The sequence below is a fragment of the Fusarium tjaetaba genome, assembly GCF_013396195.1.
Source record: "Fusarium tjaetaba strain NRRL 66243 chromosome Unknown NRRL66243_c0000140, whole genome shotgun sequence".
In the NCBI taxonomy this organism is placed as follows: domain Eukaryota; kingdom Fungi; phylum Ascomycota; class Sordariomycetes; order Hypocreales; family Nectriaceae; genus Fusarium; species Fusarium tjaetaba.
In genome coordinates this window covers 23,391-40,089 of record NW_023501336.1, presented here as the reverse complement: position 1 = coordinate 40,089, position 16,699 = coordinate 23,391, and the positions used below count along the sequence as shown (strand labels likewise).

General features: G+C 46.9%; 7 protein-coding genes across 7 annotated transcripts; 3 read left to right on the top strand and 4 right to left on the bottom strand.

The window, feature by feature from the left end:
• Positions 1 to 387: 387 nt before the first annotated feature.
• On the bottom strand, positions 388 to 2,131 carry FTJAE_7070 (uncharacterized protein; the record flags this gene model as incomplete). The annotated part of the gene is made up of 3 exons (XM_037353749.1): positions 388 to 1,148; positions 1,347 to 1,811; positions 1,864 to 2,131. The coding sequence occupies 3 exons, from the start codon at positions 2,129 to 2,131 to the stop codon at positions 388 to 390; spliced, it is 1,494 nt and encodes a 497-aa protein (XP_037205809.1).
• Positions 2,132 to 3,907: 1,776 nt separating this feature from the next.
• Positions 3,908 to 5,554, top strand: FTJAE_7069 (uncharacterized protein; the record flags this gene model as incomplete). The annotated part of the gene is made up of 2 exons (XM_037353747.1): positions 3,908 to 4,220; positions 4,284 to 5,554. 2 exons carry the CDS (start codon positions 3,908 to 3,910, stop codon positions 5,552 to 5,554), a joined length of 1,584 nt encoding a protein of 527 aa, XP_037205808.1.
• A 917-nt stretch (positions 5,555 to 6,471) lies between these two features.
• On the top strand, positions 6,472 to 6,822 carry FTJAE_7068 (uncharacterized protein; the record flags this gene model as incomplete). The annotated part of the gene is made up of 2 exons (XM_037353746.1): positions 6,472 to 6,595; positions 6,650 to 6,822. 2 exons carry the CDS (start codon positions 6,472 to 6,474, stop codon positions 6,820 to 6,822), a joined length of 297 nt encoding a protein of 98 aa, XP_037205807.1.
• Positions 6,823 to 7,473: 651 nt separating this feature from the next.
• On the bottom strand, positions 7,474 to 8,064 carry FTJAE_7067 (uncharacterized protein; the record flags this gene model as incomplete). The annotated part of the gene is made up of 1 exon (XM_037353745.1): positions 7,474 to 8,064. One exon carries the CDS (start codon positions 8,062 to 8,064, stop codon positions 7,474 to 7,476), a length of 591 nt encoding a protein of 196 aa, XP_037205806.1.
• Positions 8,065 to 10,941: 2,877 nt separating this feature from the next.
• FTJAE_7066 (uncharacterized protein) lies at positions 10,942 to 11,973 on the top strand (the record flags this gene model as incomplete). The annotated part of the gene is made up of 1 exon (XM_037353744.1): positions 10,942 to 11,973. One exon carries the CDS (start codon positions 10,942 to 10,944, stop codon positions 11,971 to 11,973), a length of 1,032 nt encoding a protein of 343 aa, XP_037205805.1.
• A 510-nt stretch (positions 11,974 to 12,483) lies between these two features.
• Positions 12,484 to 13,422, bottom strand: FTJAE_7065 (uncharacterized protein; the record flags this gene model as incomplete). Its single annotated transcript, XM_037353743.1, has 1 exon — positions 12,484 to 13,422. One exon carries the CDS (start codon positions 13,420 to 13,422, stop codon positions 12,484 to 12,486), a length of 939 nt encoding a protein of 312 aa, XP_037205804.1.
• A 1,899-nt stretch (positions 13,423 to 15,321) lies between these two features.
• FTJAE_7064 (uncharacterized protein) lies at positions 15,322 to 16,368 on the bottom strand (the record flags this gene model as incomplete). The annotated part of the gene is made up of 1 exon (XM_037353742.1): positions 15,322 to 16,368. One exon carries the CDS (start codon positions 16,366 to 16,368, stop codon positions 15,322 to 15,324), a length of 1,047 nt encoding a protein of 348 aa, XP_037205803.1.
• Between the last annotated feature and the right edge of the window lie 331 nt (positions 16,369 to 16,699).

Below are 16,699 nucleotides of genomic sequence, written 5' to 3'. Positions count from 1 at the left end.
TGTTGAGAGCATGATCTCAGCTGTTTGTGCAGCGTAAGTGGATAAAATCGTTTACCGGGGTGGCAAAATATCGAGACATCCTTGTAATAGCCACAACCACAGAGTCTAGGCCATATGACTAGTAACCTGTTTTCAAGAGAACCAGGTTTCAGATCTGCCATCACTTCATCTTTCATATAATCCAGCAGAGTAAGAGTGTATATGCCACTTTCAGAGCAAAACATAGATCGATCCACTTTATTCAATTCCTTTCAATGGTAGCCTCCATCTGATAGTGTGTCAAGGCACAACTAATCTGTTCGTTGTTGCAAGGTAGTAGCAGAGCTAGGTGTCGGAATATCGATGAACACAGCTTTTCTATGTCCAAAATGATGCTAGCTAATATCCTTATTCCTCCAAGAAGTTCAGAGAGTAATCCTCAGACAGCCCAATCCAATCTTCATAGATGTCTGTTCCAGCTGTCTGTGATAAAGGACCTTGCTGGAAGATATCATACGGATTATCAGCAGTATCAAATGCTGTCATACAGATCAATGGCTCTGTATGTCCGGTAAAGCTAGTAGTCGCGTACTCAGAGTCAGTCTCCTCTGGCCCGAACGCTTCCACATCTGACTGGAGATCCGAATGGTTTCCAGCGAAGGACATTGATTTCAGAAAATCACTGGGTAGAAAAGCCGAGTTTGACATGGAATCAAAGTCTGGGGCATAAAACCTGGGGTTGGGGCAATGGCCTAGAGTCGTGGATCCCTCGTCAGAGTCGCCTCTTGCTCTTATGTTGGTTTCTGTCATAGCCCCTTTGAAATTAGGAAGCTGCTCATCCGATTCTTGCTTCAGTGGCTTGTTTTCAAATCGATCCTCAACCTTATCCAGTAGCTCCGGTAGTAAATCGAACAGTTGTCCTGGGGTAGCTGGTAAGCCTCGTTCTTGGACAGACTTTGACACAATTTGGCTGCCGTCTTGACTCCATATATCGCGAATTATTCCCGTCATCTCTTTAGCAATGCCATCCAAGAACGGCTTCGGTTTAGTATCCAATGCCCCAAAAATAAGCACATAAATATCCTCCCACTGAGCCGCTGACGATATGCGTCTGTCGGAACGAAGCTTGAGAGCCTCCAGAATATGAGGGGGTATAGTATCAGAGCTATCTATTACACTGCGGGAACAACTTCCTTTCTGCAGATGATCATCAAACAACTTTGGAGAGGGAAACCCCTGTTTGCAGACAGAGCAATAAAGGTTTGCTGCATGTCGTCTCTTTAGGTGTTGTTTGACGATTGATATAGAGACCATTCTGAGATTTATGCACTCAAGAAAGCGAACTGGATCCTTTCTGTAAAACGGACACGCGAATGTCTCTTCTTTCTTTTTCTCAGCCTCACCGCTTCCAGAGTAATAATCTCGATCACGGTCTGATTCCTCAACATCGTTGTGGCTTTTGGTCTTTCGACTTTTTTTCTGGGGTGCACTATTGCCTTCGGCTGGTCTTTTCATCAAGTTGATGGTATCTTGATTTGCTTGGAGCTCTGAGACTGGGGCTTCGAGTTTCACTTCCGTCTTCATGCGCTGAGCTGAGCCGCCCATCACAGGGTCCAGTTGAGGGCTCGTTGGAAGTCTAGAGATAGTGCCCTCGTTTCTGTTGTGCTCTGGTGAAAGGTCTAATATTGGATGGCCCATGTTTGGTGAGAAGGACAGGCTATCTGGCAACGATGCTCGACGAGAGTTACCCTGGTCAGAACATGTGCGGTTGATTTCCTGGCTCAAGTAATTGTCTCCTGGTTCATTTGGGATACCCGTGTGATTCACTTTGCCTTGTCAATATCAGTTTGATGTGATTCTCTTACGACTTTGAGTTTCACTTACATGGAGCCAGAGGTCTTAGCCTCGTATTATTGTTCGGTCGGTGCTTGAGTGGCCGTATGCTAAGAATCGAATGGCCTTGCTTGCCAGCATTTCGTTTTGAAGGCCTTACATTCATCGGTCTGCTCTTCCCTGTGTCTTTTGAAAGACTATCCCCAAGATCTACGCACTCCTGGTTATAGACAATGCTCTTATCCACATTGATGCGTTCATTTCCTTGCGAGCCATGGGCACTGCACTCTTGACGGTCGGTATCGTATGGAACTAGCATATTCCTTATCTTATATTCTTTTTGCTCCTTAGCCAGCTAGATCGAACAGCGCTCAATGACGAAACCTGTGCAGATTCTATAAGTCCATATATCTCTTGTAGTAATAGGTTTTGAGGAAATACAGCCGAGGTTGATTCCAAATTGGTTCGATGAACGTAGACGGAGAAAATAGTGAAATGTTGCCCAACGACGATGGGTTGGTGCAAAACGAAAAACATCGCAGGGCAGCAGGGAGCGATGCGCCAACTATACCCTCTGAACTACAGTGGGGTCCATCAGCTTAGGCATACGTCAGATAGGGCACATTGTAATCACTGCGCCCGGTACATCGAGGTACCTACACATTGCACAAATGGCGCTCAAATTCAGCATGTTTCATTTTAACCTAGTACCGCTATATCCATGTGGTTATACGATCCTTTCGTGCCGACATGCATATGCACAGATACCCGCACTATTTAAGACATCCCACTTGTCAAGCCTCACAATCTTGCTTTGAGGTCTGCTGATTTGGCCAAGTCAGTTTTTCCAGGTGCTGGCGATAGTGGATCTCGTTGGCTGCAGCCCCCTGTAAGTAGCCGTCGCTGAATGTCAAGGCCAGAGTCTGACAACCAATCTTGGATGCGGCCGTCACATTCTCGGTGAGAGCCTGATTGACTCGATCCTCTTCATGTACATTAGTTACTCAGCTTTCTGGGAACAGGTAGGGAAACTTGTTCACCTTGTTGAGGACTGTGTGTAGGCTGGCATGATGGAGTAGTCTATTTGACGACCATTGAGTTTCGACTACCAGAACACGAACTCGAATTATATAGCATAGCTAACGCTTTATTTCCACGAATGTGCTCTTCATCTTCACAATGGTGACGGGTTATGTGAACTGTCCACCATCGTGGGCCCTCAATTGATTGAGCGTCCCTCTAACAAACTACAACCCCCTCGAGTCTTTGAACTCGTGACGAATCTGTACCTGCGTTGACACGACCATTCACAAGAAAAACGCCAGGGCGAACTCTGCGAACCGAGGGGGTGTCTAATGCATGCGCCTCAAAGCTAGGACCAATCACTATCTCCAATCCCCTGGGTGATAAGCCTCCACGATTGTGGAGGGTTGAATCACCTTGCATCACAAGCGTCAAATTCCCCCGCAACATCCACATTCGTGGAGATATGAGGCCTCTTAAGCAATATTCGCTGTCAACGGCTTCCACATCTGTGGAAGAGGATCTGCAATAAACAGTAACGATCCCTGTAATCTTCGAGCTAGGCACCCTAGCTTCCACGATCGTGGGATCAATCCGCCCGGCTGCTATGGCATACCGCTATTCTTGGTAACTTTGTATCCGATCTATCGAACTCTATTGCTCACCGCATGTTATCGCTATTCAATTTAAACCTTCCTGGAGCCCAATTCAGTGCGATGAAACAGGTTGGGGTGCCTATGTTCATTTAGGGATTTAGCTGAGTAAAGGTTGCTGGCGGTTTTTCGTACACCACGCACACAATTGTGATGCGGCTCTGCTCTTGTCTGCCTGTCAAGGCTATGTTCGTAGAATTAAAAACGCCCTCCGCAACTGTGGACGAGGCAAACTGTTCACGTTATACATACTAATAATACAACCACCAACCCATACAACGAAACACAATTAACCTTTGTTTAATCTCAAACATTCAATAAGCTTCAATTGCATTCTCCAGGCTCACAGTGTTTAAAGGGGATGAACGACATCGGCGCCCTGTTACAGAAGTACCCAAGACCTCACTAGTAGCGGCACGATGTTTTCGGAACTTTCAGTACGACACCGTTGGAGGCTGTCCAACAGTGAGGGCGACGAGTCGTCCGCCCCAGGCTTACACAAACGTTTCACCAAACGCTTCTCGCATTTCTGGAGACGTAAACGAGACAGGTTCGAGGCCAAAGTGGCTGCGAAAACAAAGCAAGCAGGGGATGCACCGTCAAACAATGGAAATGGTGATCACAAGTCAATTGGCCAGCGAGTGCCCTACAAAGCCTTGAGCCTACTTTTCAAGTCAGGCTACCCTGTACCTGACATCCTGGCCGGCGCGAGGCTGCAGTGTCAGCAAAATGGTAAATAGCTTTCCAAAAACAACTTAATTGTATTGAACCTGACATTGACGAAGAGATGATTAGTTCTCCATACGCACAGTGGCCATCTGGGGGATTTTGGCCCAGCCTCACGCATCGGCCCGTTCTCGACGTTGGGTCTTGCCCCTCAGAAGCTAAACTTCTGTACAGGGGATCATTACAGGGCTGCTACTGGGGGGCCCTCTAGTCACAAAAGGCCACCAGGGAGCCCTGGGAAGTACGGCAGCAACAGCAAGAAGCCACGCAAGGAGAACAAACAACCCGCCGACAGAGCCCAGAATGGCGCAAATGGTGATGGCGCCGAGGGCAGCGGCGACGAGTCCCCGAGCGACACAGATAGTGATGACGGCGAGGACGATGAAGGTGATTCCAGCCGCGATGGGCCACGTTATCCGCTACCCACAAGTTCTCCCGACCGCAAAAGGATCCTTGCATGCCCATTCCACAAGTATCATCCAGCTCGGTACTGTAAATGCAAAGGTCTCCGCATAACGTCCATCAGCTATGTTATTCAGCACATCAGCAGAGGCCACGTATTGAAAGAAGTGAGGATGGATGTACAGGAGACCACTCATTCAACGGATGACAGTCCCACTCGCCCGGAAAAGACGAAAAGCCCCGATAAGATCGTTTACTACTGTCCGACATGCCGGTATGAGTTCCACGGCCGTGGGGCTGATATGAGATGGGAACGCCACACGGATAAAGGATGCAAGACAAAAAGCATTGCGGACACGGGCGTTTTGCTACCGGCAGAGTTCGAAAAACTCAAAAAAGAGGTCACTGCAGCGTCTGGCAACGATAAATGGGACAGGATATGGAAAACATTATACCCAGGAATAACGACACCATCCCCGTACAACGAGGCAGAACCTGTTGCTCCGTTGACTGATGCACAGCCACAAAACAATATCCAACATGACCCGCTTCTCGGAGCTGTCAATGAGCCTTACCACCATCCTCCACAAGATTTCGGTCAGCGAGGAGTGGATTTTCCGCAAAACCCTCACAATTATCTGACCGATGACCCATTTGCCGACATGTTTAATGTCTCCTGTGGTACGGCGGATGAGTTTGGGGATGCGAACCATGCTACAAGCCACATCCCGAACCCCGCACCGCCTAATTTGCAGATGATCAGGCCAGTGCCAGACTTGACCCAGTGGTCCATGCCGCCAACACAAAATCCGCCTTTTCCCAATAATAACTGGAACAACTTCACTACAAGCATCATCTGTCGCGTCTGTGGCAACGCTGGTCATGTAGCTCGCGATTGTCCTGGCCAACACCAGAACAACTTCCGTGGCCCTCAATGATCAAACCTCTGAGATTTTAACCACATCATGTACTCTTCATTTGAACATATTTCTGTCTTTTCTTGGTTTTCTGCGTTTTTATCAGGTGTGAGAAGTGGGGCATTTGAACAAGTACAAAAAAAGAAAGGCATTGGCGTTGCGAACGTAATTGAGGTTTTGGGGGTTCAATCATGAGATATGATGGATAATTGAAGCGTCAAAGGAGTTACGGGAAATTGATGATAGGTTATGAATATTGGTTTGCTCTAACAACAGAATTGTTAAGGTACCTTGCGGCTGCATTGCGTTAGATGGCACCCAAAACATTAGAAGATAGTTAGTTAGACTTCCACATGATGAATTTTAGAGCGCTATCCACATCGTTTTGCACGAATTACCTATCTTCTACCGTCAAGGTGGTGGAGGCACATAAAACACGCCCCAATACAGGATCAATTCGAATATCATAAACGAAAGGAGTCCCAAACGTGAAAGTCAAAGTGAGGCTCTACTAACAAATGCCTAACAAGCTTGCGCGCCAATCAGATCACAGGAGCATTCCGAACATGGTGAATCCACCATCATGCCACTAACCAGGGGCTCGCTCAGGGCAGAATGACGACACTGGGCCAAAATGTGAGATGATTTTTGGATCATGTGAATTTGAACTCCTGGGGTTTCCCCGTCCCCAGCGTATGGAAATCAGCAGCTTTTCGCAATCAGGCCATAGCTTCGTAGCAGCACCATTCGAGTTTATTCTCGCGAACGCCCATGATACCAGCGCACAAGACCAAATTATCGGGATCAGCCGGGTCAATTGAGGATAAAAGGGAATTGGACCGCAACTTGTAAATAGCATTCATCACCAATTGACTACTCATCAATCAAACACCACTAAAATCAACACTCAAATGACCATTGACCATTTATTTTAAATCATGACGACCAATTCATTCGGCTCAGCGCTTCCCCGCTTTGACTTTCCCCGCCAACCCGCTGCCCCAAAATTGACAGCCCAAGCGGCTCGCGCGTTCCCCACTGTCGCCATTGTCGCTACAGCTGGTACGTCTCCAAACCAACTTCAACTACAATTGACAAAAGCTAACACCTGTACAGCGGCTTATTACTACACATATTACTACGCCCCTAGCCGGGAATATCACATGTATACACATTCTTCGATAAAGAATAGCGCCATGTTCCAGAGCACAAGGAGTACAAAACCCAAGGCCGAGATAACGCCTTCGGAACGGATGGAAGAGATCGGGTTGTGGTGGACAGCATATTGAGCCATGTATCTCTATTGATGAAGAGGATTTGCTCGACTTGTCTTTACATTGCAAAGGAGTATTATTTTAATCTCGGGCCGAGTTTGAGCCCGAGTTGGGTTGGGGAATGTGTTAATCAGATATACCACCGCGCTGGGGGCGCACTATTTAATACAATCATTGTCAATCATGTTTTCTTTACTGGGTGAACCTAGAATGACTTATTCCGGCTACCCGAACTTCTATTTTGACCCAGTCCTATATATGATCATCCGAGAACGAAAGACTTTATGATTATAACGCCTCCTGAGTTGTTTCGCCTTGCTACAGCTACACGTCGAATACAAGGTCTACTGATTATATATCTCCGCCAGAGATAAGTCCAACTTGCAGACTTAAAGGCTTAGAAACCTGTATGCACCCTTGACGTTTTCCTTTGAGTGTAGGGTTGAGTATTCCTCGTCGCTCAGCCCAGACATGTCTCATTCTATTCTTGATAGACGGCTCTCTTGTCGTCTTCACAAAACTACTCCCAAGTATATGTCCATAGAGGAGTCACAGGCTGTTAAAGAATATAACTTCTCTGTCCCCTTTTCTGATTACACCGTTTGATGTAGTCTCAGGACTCCGTTGATTCATCGAAGATATTTGAGCAATGGGTTGATCTTCTTATTAGAAGCTGTTTAGGTTTTGTACTGAAGATTGGTAGTCCTCTGAAGATAGACATTCCTCCAAGGAGCTATTAAACGACATGAAATCCTCCATCGAGATGTCACTGCCGGGGTCCCCCAGATGCCAATCCATCCCGAGATCCGAACGGTGCGGACCGGCTGGGTGATCAGGATAAGAGTATTCGAACTGGTTTTGATGCTGAGTGGGCGTGAGACAGGTGAAGGTGTAATTTGAAATGCTCGGAGTTTCAACTTCATTTGAAAACTGCCATTCTCGTGTTGCTGGACCGACAGGCTCTGGGACTTTGATCGAGCCCTGGTTGAGCATCTGACTGCTCCCCACCTTCAAAGACTCGCAGGCATGTCCAGAGTTTTCTCCTTGTTGAGTCGTCGTCCCAGTATCCTGAGCCTTGGCGACTGGTTCTTTCAAACTCTCCTCCGGCAGTGTCTGCTGCTTTTGTTCAAAATAGCCCTCAACTCTGCCTATAATCTCGGACAGCAATGGGCGCAACTGATCTGCGCACGGAACGTTCAGTGCACCGCTCAAACTAGAGATAATATTCTGCTCTTCCTCTCTCCATATACCACGCATGATTCCCGTGATTTCTTTGAAAATGCCGTCATGATGTGGGTTTAGTCTATCCCCGAGCTCTCCAAATAAGATATTGCATATTTCATGCCATTGAATCTCAGGAGATGAGCGCCTATCAACACGGTACTTAAGTACTTCTTGTGCACGCGGAGAAACGCTGTCGTGGCTTGTACAGTCCCTTATTGGACATTCCTGCTGCAGGACATGCTCCTCATATGTCTTTTGTAAGGAGAACCCCCTAGAGCATCTGGAACAGGTATAATTCCACGTGTGCCGCCTCTTCAAGTGTTGCTTAACATCTGATATTCGAATCAGCCTAAGGTTGATGCAATCAAAGTAACGTTCGGGGTATTTCCTGTAGTAAGGACAAGCGAAGGCCTCGGTTCTCTTATCTGTATTTGTTGCTGTAGCAGTGCGACTCTTCTTTTGCGGTTCCTTGCTTTCTGCAGCACTCCTCTTGGAGGAAATTTTCGATGATTTGCTATCCGAACTAGTTTTCTCTCTCTGTGGTTGCGCCTCGAGAGAGTGTTCCCAGCACGCACTCTTTGGGAGTAAAGGTCGTTTAGTTGTTGCGCCCCCCTAGCACCACCAATTCGTTTTCATTTGAGGGCGAAAGCTTTGCTTTGTGCAAGATTTCCGAATTTGGTGGTGATATAGCGTCCGATGCCTTTTGCCGTGATTCCGTATGTGGCGATGGCCCAGAGACCGGCTGGTGACTCTCGCACCGTTTTGCCATATCTGGGCTTGAGGAGTCATTGAGATATGTAATGAGCTGTTAGCTTCCTAGACCCTCGAGAATAACAGAAACGAATCATACGAGAGAGCATAGAGGATTGGCTCTGGACATGATTGACTTGTTCGTGTTGATTTTGAGATGTAGCGGGTGAACTCGATGATCCATGAAGCTGTTTGGACTGCCGATCTGCATGCCGGTTGTCCACAATGAAGGGGTTTGTAACTCTGTACTCGTCCTGAGCCGTGTAAGCAATATTACGATCAGTGCCAGAAGAGCCATTGGGAAATCTCGGGATTCTCCCCGGTTCGGAAATATAGGACTTTGGACCGATTTTCATTCTGGAATGCCAAGTAGTTGCGAAAACTACCACGGTCAGGTATTCACGGTGTACGTAGTTAATACGTTATGTCCAATAGGGAATAATGCCAAAGACATATTCAAGTTAGGTTGTGATACATCGCTTGGGAGATAGGGAAGGCACCTAGTACTAGAAATACAAGGAGCATGCGGCTGAAAGAGTTTGCGTAGGGTTGAGGATGAAGAATTACAGGCAACGAGGCAACTGAAGCTCGTCCCCCAAAACATGGGAGCCACTACGAATACGGGGGGAGGGGGTGTAGAATAGCAGACAGCCGATACAGATGAATGAGACCACTCTGAATTCTACAGCCTTTGTCATTTTCAAGATGGTTGCAGTGTTACCAGGCAGTCTATGGAATCATTGACGTATCTTTGAGATTATCAGGATTTTCTAATCGCTTATGATGAAATGCCTTAAAATTACAAAACAATATTGCACTTTTAACCGCCATCAAATATGCCTCCATAAGAGAGCCTTTTTAGGCATTGAATTAAATTATTCTTCTCAGTTTCGTGTTGAGCTCTGAGGCTGTGCCATGGTGACGCTCCTGTCAGCAGCCTTCCTTGGAGGTCAAGCCCTGGATCCAACAGCCAACTTTGAATTCTGCCATCAGATTCTGCTCTTCGACTTGATTGGTCCGGTTCACTTCGGGCGCGGGTTAGAGAAGAAGGCTGGTGTAATGGGTATTTCGAACAAACCTGGTTGACGTTGTCATTGAAAACGACATGTTTGATCCGGTAACTGAGTTTGTGAAAAGACTGCTAACCAAAAAGCATGTTGTAGGTCTACGAATGAGTCATATTCATCATATAAATATTGTTATTTCACCAGACTGTCGTCGTCCGCAACGGCGGATGCTAAGCCTGGGCCCTATTTCACGATTGTGGAACAATTCATGATGCCGACGAATGGTATAATAGCTAGCAGATTTCGAGGACTCTTGGCTATGACGAACCGCAATTGTGGGCATGTAGAGCTTGGTAGCTGGGAAAGACACAATAAGTGGCGGCCAATGAGAGCTGTGGGTGTGTCGTACAACAGCAATAGTGCAATACAGTATCGAATAGGATCATCGGGCAGGGATATACCACCGCCCAAGCTTCCGCTTTTGCGTAGAAAGAAATATCTAACTGGAGAGGAGGCCTCTGGTGTGAACCAGTTCGCCAATGGAGTGATCTTCCGATAGGCCGGCATAAAAAGACAGTCATGATAATCTCAGCTTTCCGCGCAGGTGTAATACTTCCGCATATGTGTACAGTCACGCTCCTGCGTGAGACATGGCTGCCCAAGACAATACCCATTGTGATACTCCAATATCCGAGTAATTACCGTCTTTCTCCCTGTTACTCGGAACCCCAATTATAAGCTTATTCACGAGGACGGTAGCCAGGAGTCAGGATGATATTCTTTCAGTTTAATGGGGGGCCTGGATTGCAACTAATTGCACGAAATTTGGTCAATTTATACCTAGCGAAACTCTCGTAGTAAGTGAGGCTGTTTCTCTTCCGCGGCTGTGTAGGTCGGTCTGTGTGATTGCATGTAAGTGTAGATTATCAACAACAGAGCCTCCAAGACCTGCGCAATCGCGGAAGGCAGAATGCTGCCTTGATTAAAAGGGCTCCCCAATATCTTTCTCTTTGAATTTCAATCCGTCGTCAGTTGTTGTAAGCATTGGCGTTCTTTCAGTCTGCGGCAACTCCTTCTTTTCCTCAGTTCCACAAAGACACAGCATAACTCTCCCCTGCCCTAGTCTTTTCTCCGAGCATACCTCTCTGACAAGATGCTCAGCTGCGAATATCTCCCTGATAGTAAAGCCCAGCCCCCAGTCTTTTTCGCCTGTCCCTTTAACAACACCGACCCGGTAAAATTCCATGAGTGTAGCCACATTCGTCTTCGCCGACTAAGCGATGTCTCCTTGCACCTCGAACGGTGTCATACGCTACAAGAGATGAAACTTTGCACAGCTCAAGGGGCCCAGGAAGCCATTAGGAATGGAAAAGAGAAAGGCAATTGCAGAGAATCCAAAGACGTCAAGGTCTACTGTACGATTTGTCGTCTGATGTTCCGTGGCGGTGACGCGGAGGTTGACCCCGAACGCCACCAGGCCGAAAGCATCTGCCAGCTAAAGACCATTGAAGAGACAGGAATGTTGCTACCTAAAGAGCTCGAAAGAGTCCTTGCTGAACGCTCCAGCGCGACGACGAGCCCTGAAGATAAATGGTACGCTATGTGGAATGTGTGCTTTCCACCTCTGACAACGACAAGATTTCGAAATGTCCCAGTGTCCCCATATGTCCAGATAACCGCCGCGCGCGAGGTTGCCAAAACACTCATTCGCCGGGCCCTGGGCAAACTGCGTATTCCGATGGAGGACCATAGGTCCGCTTTCGATGAGATTGTCAGCGGACTATACCCTGTTCAGTTTGGAGCAGACGCCAAAGTCAAGAAGATTGTCCATGATCAGCAGATAAAGCGAACTTCAGCACTCCAGGAAGCGGAATTTGATGAGTTCTGCCGATCAACTCTCGGCTCCTCAGAAGTGACACCGCCAGGTGTTTCGTCCACCGATCCTGTGCACCACGAACAACAACACACAATAGAGCAAGGAGACAATGGGATGATGAGTCTCTCGAACCTGCTTCCAGGAGAGCCAGACCTGTTGCAACGGTCGTACCCTACCATACCTTCACACTACTCTCTTCCCGAAGTTCAAGGCCCCTTCCAGATGACTAGTTCTGCGCATGGGCAGTATATGGATTTGGATGACTATGGCCCTTCAAACGGGTACAATGGCGGTTTCAGTGACGGCTAATAGTCACTTCTCTATATTTTTCCGTCCTCAATATGTTCCTCCAACCTTTTTCTTCAACTTTTCACTTCGATTCCTTTCTCTGTCATTTCCTTCTTTGTCGTTACAAACAGAATGGATACGCAAGCGTTTCTGTCAGCGCAAGAAGGACAGCCGCAGCATACCTTTCCCCCCCTGACCATTTGGTTGATTATGCGGTTTTGATCTTCGTCATTGGAAAATTGATACGCTTTTAGTATCATTTGAAACTTTCAATTACTATATCTGAGGTTTGCGGTGATAAAATGAATGTGTATGCCTTTATTACAAAACCCAAGCATTAATTTCTGCACTGTAGATGACACCCTTCGATAATTGTGTTTCTAAAACTTCATAGTAGGCCCTCCGGAACTAAACCTCAAGCTTCCCGCAAGGCATTAATGTTTGTAAGATGATATTCTCTGGTGCTTCAAATAGTCCGAGTTTGCATTCGGAGCCATCCAACTGCCAAAAGTCGTGAAGCATGATAAAGTTTTATCGAGATTTCTGGCCTAGATACGGGGAGTGCGGCTGTTGAGAATCCGGAAACACGATAGACCAAATGAAAAGCCACTGGGCCTCTTCACCAGTGCAATGCCAGTCTGTCTCGAGTAGCATCGATTTTTGGCTTTCACTTAATCCAAACAATGGACCCGGAGTACGCCGTTGGCATTTTCCACTCAAAACATGATCGTCGCGACAAATCTGCGTGTCGAATGCTTCATAACAGTTTATACAGTAGCATGGCCGAGAATGAGACTGGAATAAATGCTCAATCACATCCGAAATGTCTTGTAGGTTGCTCGCGAGCCGACATTGGCAGCACCTCTCAGGATCGTAAACATAGAAAGGGCAGGCGAGATGAAGATTTTCTCTGGGCCGGTGCGTACGACGCGATATCACGACGAGATCATCGTCACTGATATCGCATTCATCAAATGCTTGCCCACGCGTCATCTGCTGCCCATGTGACGTTGTGAAGCGTTTTTGAGGGAGCAGTCTATTCTCTGGCGCTGTGATGGACTCATTCTTCTCTTTCCAGTCGTTAAACGTTGCACGTGTATGCTTCTTGACCTCAAATCGCTGGAACCGGAGATCATCATTCTGAATCCGTTTTGTTTCCGATGATGAGAGGTTTCCAATGTCATCCTCATTTTCTGTGTCGTTGGTAGACCAGTAATGAGGCTCCATGTCATGTATGGGAGGCAAGGGTGCGCCAAGCTTGCGTAATGGGGCATAGGGTTGGTGGTGAACACAGGGATCCCATTGGGCAGTACGCTTGGCCTCCTTTATGCCGTTTCTTGGTCCGATTGGTTGCTTGAGGTCACGCTGGCAACATGCAGGTTCAGCCATTGCTTCTGCCTTTCTTCTACGAAAGGGAGACTCAATGTACTGAAGGATGATGTACAAGAGACCAAGACTGGAGGAGAACATATTGATGTTGATGATTAAACACAGCTCAGGCAGTATACCTGCTCATCTCTTCTACGGATATTGAGTGAGTCTTATATGTAGCTGCTCAGCCCGAATCTCGTGAGGCAGATAATCCGCAACACTTATGTGTATTTGCGATTGATTCACCAATGAAATTGAAGCTCGGGCGGTGAGATATGGAGCCTAGCGTGACAAGCCAATGAGGATTGGCAACCTGGGTCATCGCAAAGCCTGTGTACGCAACGGCGGAAGAGGTAATACGAAACTTCCGATACTCAATCAGATGTCCGATGCAGGTTGAAAATAAAATGGTTCGCCAAGAAATCATACTCTGCTTCTCGAGGTCTGTGTGACACAAATACCTTTTCATTCGGGGGCGCAACAGCCTGATCCAATACCACGACGGCGTGACCACAATACACATCGCAATTGTGAATCTCGTGTCATAACTCACAGCCGATCCACGAAGCCCACTTTTATTTCTCTTGTAGAGGCACAATAGTTGGCGTTTAAGGTGTGCCAGGCTACGCAGGGTATCAGGTTGAAACGGTGCCTTTCGGTCTTTCTGCATCTCTCAAGGGTTATCGTACATCCGAGGATGCCATCCATGGACTTGAGCATTGGCAATTGGACACGCCACGAATTGAGGCCCTTTCGGCGCATTCTGTCCACAGCCTAAGTATATGTGCCTAACCGTGCAGCATCCATGCATCCACCTTCAAATGCAAAGAACAAAGAAGATATTGGAACACGCCATCCTCAAGTTTAGAGCATGTTCAAGATCTAGACCAAGGTCTAAAGGTCTAGAAATCATTGCTGCGGCACCGAATGTAGTTGGCCTGATTTCTCAATTCTCTGTGTTGATTTAAACTTTCAGCGAACAGTCCCAGCTGAAAATGACACATGTAGCTCACGATTTAGACATGAAAGAACGTCCATGTTGGCCTCATTTCTACCTGAGGCCAGCCATGCATCATGCCAGGAGGGTCAAGGTTAGAAGAGGCTTCAGCCCCAGGGCACAAAGGTAAAGAACACCAACAAACACAGACAGGAAATAACCCTCCCTATTGCCTAACATCTTACTTTTAGCTGAAAAGCCCGATAACCTAATGATTGACTCTAAGGGTGTAGGAATAAGTGTCTGCTGCTCTTCTGTGAAGATAAGCAGGCTCCATCCTAGGTTGGATGGTACGCCTTTTCAAAGGATTGCTTCTGATGAACATAAAAGTCTAAACGCTCTAGCAAGGTAGTTCTTCATCTTGTGCCATCAATCTCATCGCACATGCTTAAATCCACTACATTATCATGATCGTTGCTTCTTGTTAAGATGTTACGTGTTGAAAGCTTGAAGCAGTTTGGGCTTGTTACTGTATTGACTTGATGTCTGAAATGTAATTGTGTTTGATATCAATCAACTCCAAAGGCATATCCTTGTCTTTCGGTATACTTCCGGTGCCGTGTCCTTGATATGTGACCCGGCGCTCGAGAACTTTAATATCTCCTGCCCAGGAAAGTATTAACAGTGATTCGAGATCAAAAGATTGATTCTAGCGCAATTTACTTTCTATATTGATTCAGGACAGCTGTGAGGTATCTCACAGCGAGCTATCAGTACAACGGAAGACCTTAGAAAGGCCGCAAATCTCAAGTAAAATCCTACACAAGCACTCGAGATGCGCTATAAACAGCTTGAAATCTCATTTTAATTTAATACACGGATAGATGGAGATGTTTACAAGGCAAAATGGATATTCATCCAGGGCCTGTTGAAACCTATTTCTGAACAGTAGAACTGAACCTAAAAAGGACTTTAATAATTATGTAACGCCCATTAAGAATACCGGGTTTAGTGACCATCATCCAAGCCTCCATAGCTTTCCCCTACCTGAGTTTACGAGATCACCTGTCCGAAAACAGAATCGTAGAATCGCTATCATCTGTCATTGCCCAGTCTACCAGACCACGCAACGCCACCTGGCACATCGTATCATTTCTTACTCTGTTCCCATCAGCATGACTTCCCAGTCCCCTGAGGAAGCCCGAGACGGCTTCCTGACCTTCGACAGTCCAGAAATCCCTCACCATGGAAACTTTCAGCCCCTCGTCCTGATCAAGATACGGAGATCGAGGCTGCTCTCTACCTGGGAAGACCGTGGACCAAACACGACGCCAACGACGTGCTTCTCCCAAGTCATACCGATCTCTCTTGATCAATCTCACTTTTTGGCTTTCAGTCAGACCCATAGATGCCTCTTGATCGATTCTTTTGCATGCGTTCTCCAAGACGTGGTTGTCTCGATCAATCAACGTTTCAAAAGTCTTCCAGCATGTGCGGCAATACAGAGGCTTGTCGTGCTGCCGTAGAAGATGTTTGATCAATGCTTCAATAGAGGATACATCGTGTTGGGCAAGACATGTCTGATGCTTGTCGGGTGCATTGATGTAAAATGGACAAGCAAGGTGAAAGAAGCCTTGTCTGCGTGTTGGGTGAGAAATTACAACGAATTCCTCCTCGCTATCATTCTCTTCATCGGCTCTTGGAAGACCCGACCGCCATTGTGATGTTCTGAAACGCTTTCGCGGCGGCAATCTGTCCTTTGGCGGCTCAGTGTATTCTACCCCATCAACCCAACGACTGAATCTCTCTCTCAAAAGTTGTTGTATATGGATCTTTTGCTCAAGAGATAATTGGCAGCACGAAATGCTATTCTCTTGAGATTCTGGCTGTTCGTTGGTGCTGATGATGGCATCATCGTCATTGCTTTGGGAACCCTCGCATCTTGAGGGGGCTGTAGCCTCGTAGAGTTCAGACTCTTTACATTGATTGTCGGGAAGAGACAGCGACCGGCCTAATCTTGTTCTTTTCATACCAGTCTGGGTAGGCTGTTGGGTCGATTGTCTGGAGAATTGCCTCACTGGGAGCTTCCGTGACCCTTGCGGAGTCATAATGAAATCTTGGAACAGTTTTGCTAGAGAGACAACGGAAGCGAAAGGTAGTAGAGTTCTTTGTCACCAAGGTCGTGAGGAGGCAGGAGGTGTAAAAAATACCCAGGATGTATCTGATGTGGCTGAATGGAACACAATACCAGGGAGATCGTCTCTAATGTACTCACTGTCCTGTAGCCTGATGTAAATTTCAAAAAACTCGAGTTTTGTTCGTTGGTAGCCAATGAGCTTGCAGCCGAAGGTATGTCACGCTAAATTGTCACTCTCGCTTCTGGAGGTGGTGTAAATGTCGCGCCAATGAAAAGACAGTCTATCTTGGAGTCTGCACAAT